Here is a 17,872-nt window from a genome sequence, read left to right on the forward strand (position 1 = left end):
AGAAATCCACAAACGCAGATACTGATTTCTAAATTTTGGTTCTAAATATGATTTATTATAAAAGAAACCCCCAATAAAACAACACTTTCAAGAAGCAAATGTAACTATCACAGTGGTGAGAGAAGCCAGGGGACACACGACAACGCTCAAATGTAAAGGTACAATATATAAAGAACAAAATCTGACAATCAGCTCAGGAAATTCAACGCAAGCTTATTTCCAGTTTTAACAAATTAAATTTGTAAAGGAAAAGAGCCTACAGCCATTAAAAAGCGAAGTGACACTGTCAATGGGCAAACCCTAGGCAAAATAACTTAAAAGTCCTTCACCGTCATTTGTTACACAGAACCACCCTTCTGCAAGACTGATGCATTTTAAGTACACTTCACATTGTAGATTTACCCTTGTAAGGATTACACAACATGTTCACAACCAGAACTAGGTAAAAATGAAGGTAGATACACAAAAAGGGACGGCATATTTAATCGCTGACATCCATGTCCTCTTCGTGGTGATCATCAGAGCCGTTAACTTTGGTCACTTTCACCGTCCGGCCAGTGCCGTTGCCTTCCACTGATCGAGGGGACATGGAGTCGTCTGAATCCTTCCTTTCCTCTCGCTCTTTCTCGCTGTCGTAACCTTGTTCTTCTTCGTCATAATCCCTGGTGATCTGTGAAAGGAGACAGATTCATGTAACAAAGCATCAACAGCAGGAGCAGCTGAGCTTCACCCAAGAACTGCAAGAAACCAACCTTTACATCTTTCTCTCCATCTGATTTCCTGTCCCGCTCCCGCTCTCGTTCTTTGTCTTTACTTCTTTTTTTCTTACTGGAGGAGTGCTCACTTTCATCGCGGCTGCGGTCTTTATCACTCCTGCGGTCTCTGTCCCTGTCCTTATCCCTTCTCTTCTCCTTCTTGTGTCTGGAGGATGAGAAATAAAAGGTCAGGTTTGTCAGAGAATGCCCAGTCCCTGGATGTGCTCATAGAAAGGTAAAGAAAATAATATAAAGTCAATCCATCAACCTTCGAGGAGATGGAGACCTGGGGCTTCTTTTAGGAGACTTCTTTGGAGACCGGCTGGTGCTGCGACTTCTTCTGTGTCTCCTGGATAGCAAAACATAATAAATTCATCAAAAAAACTGGATGGGTGCCGGTTTTGTTTGTGCTTACATTAACCTGAACACACTGGACTCACCGGGTCACACTACGGGACCTCCTGGCTGTGCTGTAGCTCTTGGGTGGCGTTTTGGATCGTCTCCTTCCAGAGTCATCTTTCTTCCTGTCTCTGGATAAAAAAATACATCTTAAGTCTCACAGCTTTCATCATATTTTAGACCACTTAAAGCAGCATATGACTCACATTTTTTCTTTACATTCGTAAAACCCCAGTGATAGCCTAATTACCACTAATCCATTAGTCTTTCAGTGCTTATGCACCTGAATCCCTTCCCTCACAGTGAACTTTTAAGATGACTCCATCATAAACACAGTCCGCTTGTTTACATAACAAACCAGAATGTCACTCAGGCCTTTTTGGAAATTTTCCTCACAAAGTGCATTGTGGGAATGGCGACCAAGGGAAAGTGGTTTCTAACAGATTCAGCAAGAAAATGAGCCAGATCACTACAACGTAAAAGTTATACAGTCCACCAGGGTTGTTTTAAAGAAGGAGTATAGTTGGTGGATGGAGGTAAAGGCGACATTTGGGTTCAGCACTCACGAAGAGACAGTGAAATTGCTGCTGTGTGGAATTCCTGTTCCCACAATGCACTTCGTGACAAAATTTCCGAAAAGGCCTGAGTGACATTTTGGTTTGTTATGTAAACAAGTGAACTGTGTTTATGATGGTGTCATCTACAAAGTTGTTCACCATGAGGGGAGTGATTCAGGTGCGTAAGCACGGAAAGACTAATTGATTAGCGATAATTAGGCTATCACTGGGGTTTTACAAATTTGAAAAAGAATTTCTGATGAAAGTCATATGCTGCTTTAAAGATTCTTAATGGAAGACCTGTGTGTGCATTTTTATGAGGTTTGTGTTCAGAGTCTGTTACGTGTTGGATGATTAGATGGTCACCGTTACTAACATTCATTTTAAGTCATATCCCACTAATTTCTATTTATTCCATAAATCTCCCCACTCTCACTCCCGAGTTCTTCACTGCTTCCCTTCTGGTCACTGACAACTTCAACAGCGCACAACACTAGCTACTGTTCAAATGTCAAAAACCACTTGGCTCCCAGCACAATACAAATTCCAACACAAAGGTAATGCAAGTACACAAGTACATGTGAATCTTCCACACTAAAGCATTCCAGATGCTTCTTTTTACACCTTTAACCAACCTGGATCTGCTGCGAGATCGCCGGCCTTGATCCCTCGAGTGAGCACCTCTCCGCCGTGGACTTCTGGAGCGCCTTTTGCTTCTAGAACTTGATCGTCTCCTTGATCTACTCCTTGTCCGTCTGCAACCAGCCAGTCAGAATATTTATTTTTATTTTTGGTAAGCTTGTCTACTTGAGCTGTTTCAATATTACACTTAAATCACCTATGTCTTGAACGGGATCTGGACCTCCTCCTCCTGGACCTGGATCTCGACCGAGAGCGTTTCTTTTTGCCGTCCTTGTCTACAAGACAAAAAAAGATACTGCTTAGAATTTTAAGTTTAAATATTAACTATGATATAATAAATGTAAAAACAGGCTCATCCCCTGCAATGCAGACTACAAAGTCAATATCATTGACCAAACACCTTCCTAAACATTCATCTACTTACTTCCAGGTTCAATTGCAGCAGAAATAAGCGACTGTGCCTCTCTGACTCTCTTCATGGCCTCTTCGATTTCTTTATTTGATGCGTCAGCCTTCAGGCCTGGATTCAGGCTTAAGCCTGCAGCCAGGGGGTTCAGTCTAGACAAAGGAGAATTAATTAGTTACAATCTAACACATCCATTTCTGAAATGTAGGCACAATCCTGAGGATGAACAAATGAAATCTTTATGACTTACTTTGGATCGGTCATAAACTTTAAGAACTGATCAGCCGCCTGTAAAGAGAGTGGACATAAGGTCAAAGAAACAGCATATTTCTCCATGTAACAGCTTCTGGAACACAAGTCAGCATCACTTCCTCACCTGTGGATTCATGTTAGGTCCTTGAAATCCAAATGCAGCCAATGCATCCATGTTTGGACCGAAAGGATTCCCTCCAAGCTGGAAAAAGTTAAACAAGTCACCACAAAAAAATTAATGATATGGGGAAATTAAGTAAGTCAGACAGCAGTGAGCTGTAATAGTTCTAATATTTATCCGTAAATGGACACAGTTAGTTGATGTATTCTGCCGCAGTCAGAGAAAGTGTAGCAGACTGAGTTGAAATCTTACAGGTGGGCTGGAGATCGGATTGGGTGTTGGAAGAAGTCCTCCTCCTGGCAGGATTCCTGCAACAGCATTTGCTGGCGCCAGCAGTGACAAAGCTTTAGTCTCATCTGGGATAGAGCCTACAGGAAAATAAAAACAGGCATTAGAAGAGAACAACATCTTTGTGTGCATATCAAGTAACTGAGCAGAGGAAAAAAGTCTTCACACTGCATTTCTTCAAATTAGTTTCAACAAAATGGTTACCTTACAGATCTGAGAAGAGATCCCATAATTCAACTTAATCATTGCAGTGACATATCTATTGCTGGAATATACCACACTACTCCAAGGAACACTGCCAAGAATCACCTGAACGTGTTTTTTAAGTCATGAACCAAACGTTAGCAAGCACAGCTGCTTCTCCAGTTGGGTGTGCCCTCAATTTTCATATAGACTGAAACAAGCGACTCACGTTGGCGGCTTCGCTACTAAAAGCACACAGAGAAAAATCGAGATACACACAACAAAGAGAATTTTAGGGATTTGGCAAGAATACTACACAAGCTATCAATGTCTACTTACCACAAACACAAATGTCAGAGGATAAGTGATATGTTCTAAATGAAAATAAAAGAAGTCAGGGTAGGTAGCGTGCCTGTGGTAAATCATTATTCTGGTGTCCTTACCTGTCACTGCATCAACTAACCACATCTAGGCAGAGGATAGTTAATATGCGCTATCACAGTCTGATCAAAAATAACCATTTTATCTTAATGTGTGATCTGTTTGTGATTTTAAAAAAATTCAGCAAAAAATAACTTTATAGTTATTCCACCCCAAAAACCACTCTGTGACAAGAAGACATAGCCTAAATACAGACACTCAACAATGACAACATTTAAATAAAAGAGCACACTGGAGAGAGAAATTGCTGCAGGAGACAAAACTGTTGGATGGTATTTTCAGCAGGGCCTGGTATACAGGACTGGCTGAGCCAGGAAAAAGAACTGTAAAACACAATAACAAAAGAAGACCACTGTTAAAGAGATTATTGTACCAACATCGAGTCATGTGGGGTGGGTATTTTAGACAACTTATGACAACAAATAGCTAATTAGAGCTCTTAATGTTAAGTCTCAAATTTAGCTAATGCTGTTAAGACTGAATTTCTATGTGCACTACACTGTGGTTTTACTGAGTCGCACAGTTTTTTACCTGGAGTAAACCAATTCACATATTATTAACAATACTCAAGCCATCAAATGAATGGCCAAGCAGCATTAAAGAGTGTAGGAAAACTGTGCGCTGAATGAGCACTATTTCACGCTATGTCCCCAGATATCTGACCTTTACTTAGCTAAAGCACCTAAAAAAGATCAAATTAGACAGCAGAGAAAGGGAAAGAGAATGCAGAGAGAGACACAAAAAGACAGGGTTGGGGCTTGAATGCTTGCTGGCCTTTGCAAATGTCTACAATCCCCTGTTGGCAGGCAGAGGACCACTTTGAGCCATCAACGAGGGGGCTGCTTTTGCCTTCTTCACTACAAAATCACACACACACACACACATACACACACACAAATAACAGAGAGAAGTTTAACAGAGGAAAGTCCAATATGGGGGAGAAAATAAAATGCATATGGTTAAGAGTTTTAAAAATGTAATTTCTAAAATTTGATGGGGTTTACAACATTCACCGCTTGGCAATGTTTAAATCCTAGTCTCAAAATTGTTTTGGTATACTGTACTTTCTAAATGCAAAAAACTTTTCTGTTCTAAGAGGAGAAGCGTAGTTTAACGTTTCATAGAAATCCAGTATGGAATTGTGACAGTAAGTCATATTATGTCACAGTATACCAAAACCCTGATTGGTAGGAGGCTGTTTTCAGCCAATGAGATGGTGACTAGAGTGGCATTAATGTTATGGATTAATGGTCCTATTAGGTTCACACAGACTGATGAATGTGAACTGTGGGTTCAATCCACAAGTGGAATAGATTAAATCTTTATTTATCATTGATACAGTCGCGGTAAAAAGGTCATGTCATTCAATCAGCAGGGACCACTCATACATGAAAACAGTAATCACACAAACCTTCAGCGAATGGGACCACAATCAATGCTCTGTCCACAAAAACAGTGTTAGTCAGATGTTGAGACACTCCAACGGACTCTGGCTCCTGGAACTTCACAAAGCATACACGGGATGTAACTGGCATTGGAGAGTCACTGAGGGAAAAAAATAAGAAAACAATGTTAACAAGATAATAAAAATCAACAACAGAATCCATTCTCTGACCCTTTAAGTATACCCTGTAAACACTCATTTTTATCACTTCGTTATGAATTACATGAAATCAATAGTTTTACTTAAAATTAGTTACTTTAAAAACAACCGAAATCACTCATACATATCTGTGGCAAGTGTGTTAAAAGAATTTCTGAAATTAAAGCCTCTCCATACATGTCCACCTCTGTTTTTCCGGCGTCCATTGTATTGTGTGGCCTAAGCATTATTCAGCCTTAGCTTTTCATAAGGGAAGATTCATTTAAACAAGATAAACAAATGTACTTTTAAAAATAAAGATACAATACTAGGCCAAAACGTCAAAAAGTCATTAAGATAGAACTTAACAGTAATTTAATGAAGATTAAATCACTGTTAAGTTAAATCCGGACATGTAAGTCTCCAAATTGACTTGTTGACCCATTGTTTGGTGGGTACTTCAGGGTCCCAACGTCCATCCATTCTATAGTTAACACTGCTGTGAAGATAAACTTCCACTTTTACTGAGACAACTTTTGTTAAGACTAAAATGCTGGGCTAAAGCCACGATTACAAGTCAAAGTACACGTAGTAGCCCATAGAAGCTTTCTAGTTGGACACTTTAAATACATGTCTGATTAGCTAACCTATGGCTAATGCTAATTTAGATTATTGGAAGCTAGCGCGATAGGCCCACGTTTTCTTCTGTATAATTCTGACGAAGCAATCGGCTATCCGCGAATGTATTTGAACTGGTATATTTCCAAAACTTTACTTACTCCGGTGGAAATAGCTTCAGTTCTTCAATGGTCCCCAGAAAACCGAAAAGTGTCCGCATCTGCTCCGACGTTGTGCTTGGCGACACATTCGTCACCTGGACCACCTTCGTGGTATAATTCATCTTTCCAGGTTAACCCGTTTCAATAACAACACTAGCGTTCAAGGTAAAGTACAGTAAGCTTATATCAGTGTAACTGACGTATTACATAAAGTAGAAAAATATGTGCTAGTTATTTATCGACTACCAAAATTACACAAGCATTACGGAGACAACTACAGGTTGTACCACTTCGCCGCCATATTGGGTAAGTCCCCTAACAAACTGCGCATGCGCACAGAGTTTGCTGCTCCCGTTGCTGTAAACGGTTTTAAAAGTCATCATTAATCATGGAAAGTTCCTCATTTTTAGTTTATAATTTTATCAACTCATATTTATAAGACATTAGGACTTAGTTTCTTTATGGTCATTATGTGAGACTTGTACGCTAAACCGGTTTTGTCACCCAAACAGTAACCCAATGTCCGGCAGATGACGCCCTCCATGCTGAAAACCAACGAGTGTCACGTGGCCACAAATCCAGCACATTGAACACAACTATGGCATGGCAAGTTTATTTGTATAGCACAGTTCATGTACAGGACAATTCACAGTGCTTTACATAAAACATAAAAGCATCACAGGAGAGGCATAAAATATATTTAAGATGAGAGAAAGTTAAAATATAAAAACATTAAAATAAAAATAGACAATCATCAGCAATAAAATGTGATTTTAAAGTTCATTTTAAAGACATTATTTAAGAGTTTAAGGGAAAGCTGCTGTAAACGATAATATGTGTGATTTAAAATAATAATTTTCCCTTTCTGTTTGTATTGGGTTTAAATAAGTGTGTCTATGGGTAATCAACTACAGTCTAAACACATGAAATATATGAGATTACAATTTTTTTCTCTACAGTGATTGAGCTATGTTTCACATCTTTATATGTCTTTTCTATTGACTAACATTAAAATAGTTAAAATAAATAAATAAAATTTCACCTAGAAAATCAACCATGACTTTGGCGAAAACAATCCAGACTCAACCTCCACTTATAAGGCCTTGCTTTCACTCTTAAGTTTTACAAGTCATATTAATACATCAATATACCTGACAACTGAAAAAAAAAAAAATTAAAAACATATCCACACACATATGTAAGATTGAAAATCAAAGATTAGTTTAGTAGTATCAGCCATTGTTTAATATGACTGTTCTAAGTAAAATGACTTAACATGATTTCTAAATATAGTGTGTTATATTTATTATTAGATATAAAATTTGTTTAAAAAGATAAGTACAATGAGTGATAAGAAAGACAGTCATTGAAATCTTGACTGCTGACACAATTACAACTGGTAGATCATCAGCTAAGGTTGTTTTTTTTCCCCAAGAGAAACAATACACCATTTGTCTTCAGGCTGCACAGACTATAATCCCTACACCTGGATTATAGCTGCACTGAGACAAGAAAGCTAGTGCATTCTGCGTTCAGACCAAAAGACTAGCCACATTTCATCCATTTACCATTTTGTATTATGATTATTGAAGACAATCTCCTATTAATAACAATAAAGGTTTAGTATTTCACAGTGAATATTATTCAACCCTCAGATCTTTTGCCTAGCTGGCACTACTTTCCTGAAATACATCAAAAACTTGTTTTGGGTACCCTTTAGTTATTACCTGGTATAATTAATAATATGAAAGTTCATAACTTGCTGAACTTAATCCTCAGGCCACTTAATAATGCCATGTAGCCCTTACACTGCTGAAATATACTTAAAGCTAATTATGTTGAGTGTGACTCAGCGTGACATAAAAAACAAAATGTGAACTGTTGATACAACACAGAAATAGGAGTCACATGCACTATTGCAACACATTTGCAAAGCATAGCTCTCTGTGATAAATATTTTCTATAATAAATCCGGTTGCAGAAGTGTAGTGATTGAGTCATTCAATGTAGGATATCGTCACAATAGGATTCTTGTTCTTGGTGCAACATGATTGGCCAGGAGAAAAGTTTACAACAAAGGTTGCAGTCAATGTTAGGGTCACTAGATGGATAAATACTTCAAATCCACAGGGAGATCAGAGCCGTCCAGTTCAGAAGTGACCGGTGGTTTCTTGAGAGTTCCTTTGCTTGTCACCACAGTAAGACGGAACCATGGTCAGCCGGTGAGTTTTTAAAATCCAGACTCTTAGAAATCACGTTTTATATTTTACATTGTATTCCTGAAGTTTTTGTAAAATTTTGATCATATTTCAAACATTTGCATACTATTTGCTTTTATGTTAGAGTTGGTCTTTTTATTCCTATATGCTAATGAGTTTTTGTATGAGAAGGTAACCCTGTGACTTTCAGCTCATGCAGAATCCAGACCATGAACTCCCCGACCTGTGTGAAATACACAAAGCCAAAAAGCAACCATGCTGGGCTTTTCTTCTCCTTTATTTCACTTGATCGCAAATGTTATTGTTGGTTTTACTTTTCAATAACAGATTTGAACACCCAGCTGGTGGATACAGGAAGATTTTTGAGACATGTGAGGAGCTTTCTGAGCCACTTCCAGCCACAGTCACAGGTTGGTTTTACATTAATTCTTTTGTTCTGTATTTTTCAAGACCTGTTAGTGTTAATCGCTGAGAATACAGATTGTATATCTAAAAAGATTTCAAACAATGTGTCTGCATTTGTATTCACAGGTAGGATTCCATCATTCCTAAAAGGCAGTCTTCTCCGGCTGGGACCTGGACTGTTTGAGGTTGGAGATGAACCTTTCTACCACCTCTTTGATGGCCAAGCCCTTATGCACAAATTTGACTTCAAGAATGGCCAGGTCACCTATTACCGAAAGTAAGTATCCTCATTATTGTGTATGCATTTGTAGGATTTCCATTAAAAATAAATAAATAAATAAATTTAGAGCATCTTTGTAGCCTCTGGTTCACATACTGATGTTGTGTTAATGCCATTAAGGCTCAAATATTACTGATTTTCTCATGTAGGTGCTGATTCAGGGAGGATACATGTTTATTTGTAGACATGAAAACACACTGGGGCATATGGGATACTTTACTGTAGGAATTAATGGACAACTGAATCATACAAGATTTGAGGATGAATTTTTTTTTTTTCTGTGTCTTTATCTTCCTTTAGGTTTGTCAAAACAGATGCATATGTCCGAGCCATCACAGAAAAGCGTGTGGTGATCACTGAGTTTGGCACCTTTGCATACCCTGATCCCTGCAAAAATATTTTCTCCAGGTGAGTTATAGACAGATATGCTACTCTCCTATTTATTGCTGTGCTAAAGAGTTTACAGTACTGGTTTTTGTTTGCAGGTTTTTCTCTTACTTTAAAGGTGTTGAGGTCACAGACAACTGCCTGGTGAACGTCTATCCTGTGGGGGAGGATTTTTATGCTGTAACAGAAACCAACTTTATCACCAAAGTAAACCCTGATACCTTGGAAACGCTGAAGAAGGTACACTGAGTAGCTTATAAGACTCACATTTCAGAAGTTATAGAATGAATAACAATAAAATGTGTTTTGTTTCTACAAAGGTTGATATGTGCAATTACATCAATATTAATGGAGTGACGGCTCATCCCCATATTGAGAGAGATGGCACTGTGTATAACATCGGAAACTGCATGGGAAAAGGAGCAACTCTGGCCTACAATGTTGTCAGGATTCCACCCACACAGAAAGGTTGGGTTCAGCCGCAATGCATTTAACATTTCACTAAAACAGCCACTTAAACAGCCACGGCCTTTTCAAGAGGCCAGGTGAATGTTTTACCAAAATATTGCTGTTAAATTGTGATTCAAGGCTAAATGAATTACACTGACCCCTTTCAAACACCAAGCAAATTGTTGTGTAAAACGTGTTTACTCTATCAGGGTCATTTTACTTGCTGCAAGACTGAAACTTAACCTCATGTACTTCCTTTTAAGAAAATTGAAGAGATTTTTTTTTCACATTAGCCTGACAGATGTTTTTGCCGTGTCTCCCAGATAAGTCTGATCCCATTGAAAAGTCCAAGGTGGTGGTGCAATTCCCCAGCGCCGAGAGGTTCAAGCCCTCCTACGTGCACAGGTGTGTGTTGCATATATTAACCTGCACTTCCTATCAGTATGTTGTTAATATAAGGCCACACATTCCAGCTTGATCAACTGTTTATATGATCATTGCAGCTTTGGCATGTCTGAAAACTACATTATCTTTGTGGAGACTCCAGTGAAAATCAACCTGCTGAAGTTCTTGAGTGCCTGGAGCATCCGAGGATCGAACTACATGGACTGCTTTGAGTCCAACGAGAGCCAAGGAGTAAGAAAAACAATTAGATTATAATACATAAACCTTTGCTGCTATTTAACAGCTAGGGTTGCATGTGACTTAAAACTAAGTTAGTGACTTTTTCTATTCTAATCCTAATCCTCAGCCCATGAAAAGGGTGAATGTTAAGAGGTTCAATTTTCACTATGTTTTGTAGACATTGTTCCACATTGCCAGGAAAGACCCAGGAGAGTACATCGATCACAAATTCAAAGGGGCACCCATTGGCATGTTCCATCACATCAACACCTATGAGGATCAAGGTTTTGTTGTTGTGGATCTCTGTGCATGGAAAGGGTAATTGCAGACCTAAATGTTGAGCTTCAGTTTAAGTTTACATACCATCTGCAGATAAATGTGACATGGGTGCATGACTGTTATTGACTATTGTTTCATTCTTACAGTTTTGAGTTTGTTTACAACTATCTCTGGTTGGCAAACCTAAGAGCCAACTGGGAGGAGGTGAAGAAGGCCGCCATGATGGCACCTCAGCCAGAGGTGCGCAGATATGTTATTCCTTTGGATATCCACAAGGTAAGCCACATGTCATACTCACCAAAGGGATTCACACAGCTACGTGCGGATTAAGAGGCTCATTTTGCTGGTTTTTTTTTGGGGGGGGTGGGTTGATGTAGGAGGAGCAGGGGAAGAACCTCGTGAGCCTGCCGTACACCACGGCTACAGCAGTGATGCATGCTGATGGGACCATCTGGCTGGAGCCTGAGGTGCTGTTTTCCGGACCTCGCCAAGGTGAATACATCGAGCTTCATTTACATCAGTGGTTCCCAACCTTTTTTGGCTCGTGACCCCATTTTGACATCACAAATTTCTGACAACCCCCGACATTCAAAACAGAGACATTTTTTTGCTAAAATTAATTTGTTTTTGATCATATAATAGTTTGCTGTACAATGTTGCAAATAAATGTTAATTTTAGATGACATTTAATCTATATAATGTATATTATTATGGACGGAGGCAGAAAAACCAGGTGTAGATTACTGCACAAAGTGAGAATTTGATTTTCTTTGGTCAGAATATGTACAGTCAGTCCAGCTTGTATTTACAAGGCTGACAATTAATACTGAACAAACAATAACTCAAACTATGAATTATGAAAGAGCTGCAGCATCTGAAACCGACCACAATGAACATTTGAAAGATAAACAGTACCACGGTGCTTCAGTTTCAGAGTTTGTCATGTCTTTTATGTATTGTGATTGTCTCTCTCTAGTAATTTTTTTGTTATTTTTATCAATTACTACAAATTTAACGCGACCCCAAGGTCGAAAAACACTGATTTACATCATGATGGACACTGCTGTGCAAATAATCTCAATCGCTTAACTTTTTTTTTTTTTGTTCAGCATTTGAGTTCCCACAGATCAACTATGAGAAGTACGCAGGGAAGAATTACACGTACGCCTACGGTCTGGGTCTCAACCATTTCATCCCAGACAGGGTACGTTAAATTAAAATTTTGTGTTTAGATTCCCTATGTAGAAAAACAGGCTATTTTCTGACTTTTAAAAAACAATATTTCCAGATCTGCAAGTTGAATGTGAAGACCAGGGAGACCTGGGTATGGCAGGAACCAGACTCCTACCCCTCAGAGCCCCTGTTTGTTCAGACACCTGATGGTGTAGACGAGGATGACGGTATGTCAGATAGAATAGTGGTGAAACATAGTAGAATTCACATAAGGGGGTTAAAGATATTACCGTTTATGTGGGTGACTTTATGAAGCAAGGCTGGTTGTCTTTCCACAGGTGTGCTGCTGACGATTGTAGTGGCTCCAGGTTCTCAGAGACCAGGATATCTCCTCATCCTCAATGCCAAGGATCTGTCAGAGATCGCCAGAGCTGAAGTGGAGTGCACCATCCCGGTCACCTTCCATGGGATGTACAAACCATAATGTCTGAGCACTCACCTTGTCAGCAGTAGTCAGCTGTTTGAAAGTTACTGACACCTCTTGGGTAATAAAACGAGGATAAATATACTGAGTAATCATGTCAGGAAACATGATATTATGTTCTTATTTGTGTGCTCTGTCCATAAATATGTCATGGTTGAAAAAATAAATCAAAATCAAAGCATTTTTGTGTCTTTTGCACAGCCTGTTCATTCAGTCACCTTTAATCTGGAGTAAAAATCTCGATGACAGTAACATTCTCCATCTAATTATATTTTATAAGTTTTAAATTCACACACTCATTCCCTACTCTCCTTATTTTCCACATCAGTCATACAAAAATACTTGTTCAGATAAAGGCTGGATTGTGGTCTTCACTTGCAATGCTTGGTGTTTTCTAGGGACCAGCAGCTATTCCCCTTCATATACCAAATAATGCTTCAGAAAACCCAAGAACCAATAATCCTCCAGCTAAAATTCTTGAGATTTTTGTAGAGATTTAACATGTTGCCATACAAAATCGTATTATGGCAGAATTTCACCAATTAACCTTTCCTGGTCTGTCTGTATTGAGTTACCCAATTCCTGATTCTAATCTCCAAAATAAAAACCATGCAGATCATTGCAAAGCTGATTAACTGTCAGTGCTTAATCCAAAGAAAGAGAGGACATGTTGCAATCAGATACTTGTTCCCATTTAAGTTTCATTAAGATGAATGTGTGGCCTGGGAAAATAGTGTGGCCAAATGTCGCAACCTCAGTAAACACCACACTTCACCACTGTAGACTTTAGACAAAAACAAGGGTCATAATTTGTTTTCATGGGTGTTATGTTGCATAAACTGTGCATGACATAAAAAGACATATCTTCACTGGCCTCACAAGATTCAATTAAAATTCACTGCTCGATGATTCTCAATGTATCGTAGTCCAATTATACATATACAGATAGAGTACTTTCACAAACCAGACCACAGCTACATGTAAAATACTGCAGAATCCATCCTTTCAGAACTGATATGTGTGTGTACAGTATGTAAGCATTATAAAAACAACACAGAAATCCTGCAGCACATTGTTAGTGGAGCTGTGAAGATTCACTGGTTTCACAGTGTGATTCACTTATGACGTCTGCACCACAATGGATCTTTGAAAAGAAAAAATTCCAAAAAGACTCAAGCTTGAATAACACTAAGGTTAAATAGGGAGCACCAAGCACACAATCACATTTTCCAGCTACTGCAAATCATTAAGATTGCATCAATGAAAGGCTTAGAGGAGTATTTTGCAACAGTGTTTTCCATAATCTCTCGATGTGGTGACCATGGTACCACAAATCTGCCCTGTAGCATGAATTAGTCTCCTGTACCGACTCATGCCAATTTTTTTTTTCAGGATGAAATCTGAGTAACTGTAAGTAAATAACACCAAATATAGATTTTTTTCTTGTTTATTTTTTTTTACATGAGGACTTTGAAAAAGAACAAAATTAAACAAGATTAGAGGAATTAATTTTCAGAAAATGTTTAAACTTAAATTGAAAAAATACAGCCAAAGGAAAGCTCAGTGGAAAACTGGATATCTCACTGTAAATATCACACCATAAGAGAAGTCTCTCACGCTCTGAAATTCAGCTGGGACAGAGGTTTGCACAGACAGGCTTTAACCAGTGTAAAAGCTATGAAATAAGCCTCCTAAACAAACATCTTAGATTAATGTAACAGAAATGGATGATAAACAACAGAAAACAAAATACACATAATTGACAACAATGCCGTAACTCAAAAGAAAAGCATTCACTATAACTACACCTACTGAAAAATGATAGAAAGCATAATTTCTGGTGAAATACAACAAAAAGGGACAAAAAAAAGTGGATTCAGACACCACGTCTCTCCTATCTCAAACTGTATCAAGCCTCTGTCCCTTGACTTATACACAAAAAAATATGGGGAAAAAAAAATCAAATAGAGCAGAACAAAGCAGAGGCTCACACCACTGAATCACAGATTTCATGGAATAGATCTTCAGGCTTACTTCAATGTGATAAGTGACTACTGACAGCTTTGAAAATGTCTTTATCGGCTGTATAACTTTTGCATCTCAGGAGATAAAGGAATTAAATATTGATAGTGCAAGGTTACAAGGTACATATATTAATATATTGTTTAAGATACTGTCCTATAAGTAAAGTGCAAATCTCTGGATCAGATGAAGTGTGTGCAAGCATTCTAATGTTTGACTGATCCACCTGCTCATGCACATTTGAGCCCTTTACACTGGCTGACTTTACACACCTTCTAGTAAAACATTCATGTTGCACAGCCTTGTTTTTTCCCTTCTGTTCGAAGCATTTTAAACATCTGGCCTTTCAGAGTGACCTAAGACAAGTATGTGAAACTTTATTTTCCATTAAGTATACTGGTACTTAATAAACTTTGGATAATTTTTGTACTGTGTGTGCATAATTTCTTTGTAATCCTGACTGCTATGAATGAAGAGTTCCGTTTCTTCTCTATTGTCAAACAACAAAAAAGTAAACTTAAGTTGTGTGTTACTACATCTCCTAAGAGTAGGGCCTTTAAAAAAAAAAACAAAAAAAAAACAGCGTGCTAGGAGATTCAAACATTAAGGAAGTTTCTGACTGCTGTTGCCAAAGGATGCTGCAAATAATTCCAGCACATTTTTTTTTTTTTAGCAACATTTAGTATTTTAGGCAATAATTTGTTAATCTTGTCTATCTGAATGCCATCTGATTGGGAATGAAAGTGAAATGGGATCATTTGAGAAGAAACACCACTGAGACCAGCTCAAGTGGACAATCATCACAGACCAAACAGCCTCCCCCAACACAAACACACATTCACAGACACAAAGTCCATGTGCTCACAACAGCGGCAACACTGGATGCTGCTTCAGAAAGACAAACACACACTATGACAATCATGCGGGGTTGTCTGGAAGCAGTTTCTTACTGATTTGTGTAATTTATAAGCAAGACTGGCTTATATATGCTCATGTTTGCAGACTCTGACTATGACTTTGTGGGGTAGAGAAGGCCAACATTGGGTGAACAACTTTTGAAAGTGCAAGACAACAGCGAAGGTAATTTTCAACTCCTTTCGTAATGTAAGAGGGCAGTTACTGTGTTCTAACAGGTGGGGGGGTTAGGGTGGAAAAATCAGTTGGTCTCGTAGGTGGAGAGCAGGGCAGCATCCACAGGCTCCATGCAGGAGGGGCAGGTGAAGGATCTCATCAGCCAGTCGTCTATACAGTCCATGTGGTAGATGTGCATACAGGGCAGGAACCGGATGGGGTCCCCATATACAAAGTCCAGCATACAAATCACGCATCTGTAAATTGAGGACATGGAGAACTTACATACACGGTAGTACTGAACTGATAAGATCAAACTACAAAACTTATTAGGCTTATACTACTTCAATATTTTTTTCCCAAAAACTTGAAGCTTCTCTTTTTGTGTTCCTAAAGCAATACTTTGAACCTCCTGAAAAATGATCTGGTCCTCATTTGTGTCCCCCCAACAGCAGCCTACATCCCTCATCCCCACTAAATAACTATGTTTACAAACCTCACCCCATGCCCACTGAATGTGATCTTTAAGTACAGTAGGGATTTTAATATCTGTTTATTTAACTTATTTAATATAATGTAGAGGTTTTTATGCTAGTGTGTGTACAGAGCGTGCAAAAGCAAAGCTACCTACAGTGAAACTGCCACTTGCTATCATGTTATTGTATTTTCAGAAATTTAAAAGTCCTCTTAATGTTATAAAGAAACAGTTTGAGGATTTAGGGGGGTGGAATACATTTCGCCAAATCCCTAATCTCCCACGAACAGACCTTTTGTCCCATGTCCCAAACTTTAAAACAAAAGTAACATCAGCATGTAAACTGAAGTTAATTCATTACTGTAAAATCATGAAATGCAAAACGCAAAATGCTCACTCTCTGATCTTTTTTTCTGAGCCATCTTGCCCTCCATCATAAACGCCCTTAGGGAGGTGCTGGATGAGGCCAATGCGCTGAGCTATGCGGATCTGCTCCTCCTCTGTCAGCTGGGTGGCTAGACGGGCCTGACTAGGCGTGGGATGGTACATGGGCATGTGAGCCTGCTCCTGAAAAAAGAAATACCAAAAAATAAAAGAGAAATCCTCTTCAATCTGTTTACATTGTTTGGACAAAGTCGTCTGACCGGTCATGCTGTGTGCGGTGTCACAGTAGAATACAAACATGCCGTCTGCTCTAGACATCTAGACAAGCTGCAGCCAGAGTGAATGATTCTAAAATTATTTTGTTCTCTAGGGTGCACTTCTACCCAGACTGGCACCGACACAATCCAGAAGGCCACAGGAATTTAACGCCATTACTCTAAAGCAAACTAACATATTTTCATTTTAAAAATACCATTACTCCTAAAACAATTTGTCCTGAATTCATAAAAACTTTATTTTTCTTGAATAAACATGGAAGTTTACTGCTAGCAGCTTCTCACCTGATACGGCGGAGGTGGCTCCAGATCCGGATCTATCCCGTCGCCAAAACTTGCCCTGTCTGACTGGGATTCATGAAGCAGAGAAATGTCGTCTGATGTCGGAGACTTCAGACAGTTGCCCATATTTATCTTTCACCAGTGGCTAACGATGAAAAATTAGATCCTTGCTGCTAAAGTTGCTCTCAGATGCTAGTTACTAGTATTTCACTGATATTCCACAATATTATTAATTTATAATGCAGCTGTCTTCTGCCAAAGGTACCATAAGCATAGCTGTTGAAGTCTTACACAAACGTTACATGTGTAAGCAAATGTCCACGTTAGTTTCTCTTCATGTTTACACGGACCTCCACCTGAAAAACAAAACAAAGAACTCCCTTGCTAACGACAGCTAGCAACCTAGCTAGCTACTTTTTCGCTAGCCAGCTGGGCTACTTCCTCGATGAGTGTCGCTCATTCCCTTGTACTAAGTAAAATTTCTACAAAATATCTACTTTAGCGGCAACCGTGGTTGTAATACTGCGCTGTCCGTGTAGTAAGCACTAGCGACATTACGGCATTTTAACTTCGTGAGTAACATTAAACTGTTGTTGCTTTCCAGCTAGCTCTTTCTTTAACAGGAGGACTTGTTATCGGTCCGCTGGATATGACGTA

At 38.8% G+C, this 17,872-nt stretch overlaps 3 protein-coding genes across 4 annotated transcripts; 1 reads left to right on the forward strand and 2 right to left on the reverse strand.

Moving 5' to 3' along the window:
- Window positions 1-22: 22 nt before the first annotated feature.
- Window positions 23-6,721, reverse strand: LOC115437299 (serine/arginine-rich splicing factor 11-like). Of its 2 annotated transcripts, XM_030160496.1 has the most exons (12): window positions 6,406-6,721; window positions 5,456-5,589; window positions 3,385-3,500; window positions 3,136-3,213; window positions 3,010-3,047; window positions 2,778-2,911; window positions 2,550-2,628; window positions 2,347-2,466; window positions 1,196-1,285; window positions 1,024-1,104; window positions 753-921; window positions 23-670 (listed from the first exon to the last, which is right to left on the reverse strand). In XM_030160496.1, the coding sequence occupies exons 1-12, from the start codon at window positions 6,525-6,527 to the stop codon at window positions 482-484; spliced, it is 1,350 nt and encodes a 449-aa protein (XP_030016356.1). In that variant the 5' UTR covers window positions 6,528-6,721; the 3' UTR covers window positions 23-481. The 2 variants fall into 2 exon arrangements, with proteins under 2 accessions (XP_030016356.1, XP_030016357.1); XM_030160497.1 differs by lacking the exon at window positions 6,406-6,721 and having other exon boundaries at window positions 3,385-3,848.
- A 1,770-nt stretch (window positions 6,722-8,491) lies between these two features.
- On the forward strand, window positions 8,492-12,887 carry rpe65a (retinoid isomerohydrolase RPE65 a). The gene is made up of 14 exons (XM_030160018.1): window positions 8,492-8,627; window positions 8,952-9,034; window positions 9,156-9,306; window positions 9,610-9,717; window positions 9,795-9,936; window positions 10,017-10,164; window positions 10,470-10,551; window positions 10,650-10,782; window positions 10,949-11,088; window positions 11,196-11,325; window positions 11,427-11,541; window positions 12,159-12,253; window positions 12,338-12,449; window positions 12,561-12,887. Exons 1-14 carry the CDS (start codon window positions 8,617-8,619, stop codon window positions 12,704-12,706), a joined length of 1,596 nt encoding a protein of 531 aa, XP_030015878.1. The 5' UTR covers window positions 8,492-8,616; the 3' UTR covers window positions 12,707-12,887.
- A 1,781-nt stretch (window positions 12,888-14,668) lies between these two features.
- On the reverse strand, window positions 14,669-17,872 carry LOC115436981 (RING finger protein 11-like). The gene is made up of 3 exons (XM_030160019.1): window positions 17,219-17,872; window positions 16,672-16,841; window positions 14,669-16,056 (listed from the first exon to the last, which is right to left on the reverse strand). Exons 1-3 carry the CDS (start codon window positions 17,339-17,341, stop codon window positions 15,885-15,887), a joined length of 465 nt encoding a protein of 154 aa, XP_030015879.1. The 5' UTR covers window positions 17,342-17,872; the 3' UTR covers window positions 14,669-15,884.

This window comes from Sphaeramia orbicularis, chromosome 17 (assembly GCF_902148855.1).
Source record: "Sphaeramia orbicularis chromosome 17, fSphaOr1.1, whole genome shotgun sequence".
Lineage (NCBI taxonomy): Eukaryota > Metazoa > Chordata > Actinopteri > Kurtiformes > Apogonidae > Sphaeramia > Sphaeramia orbicularis.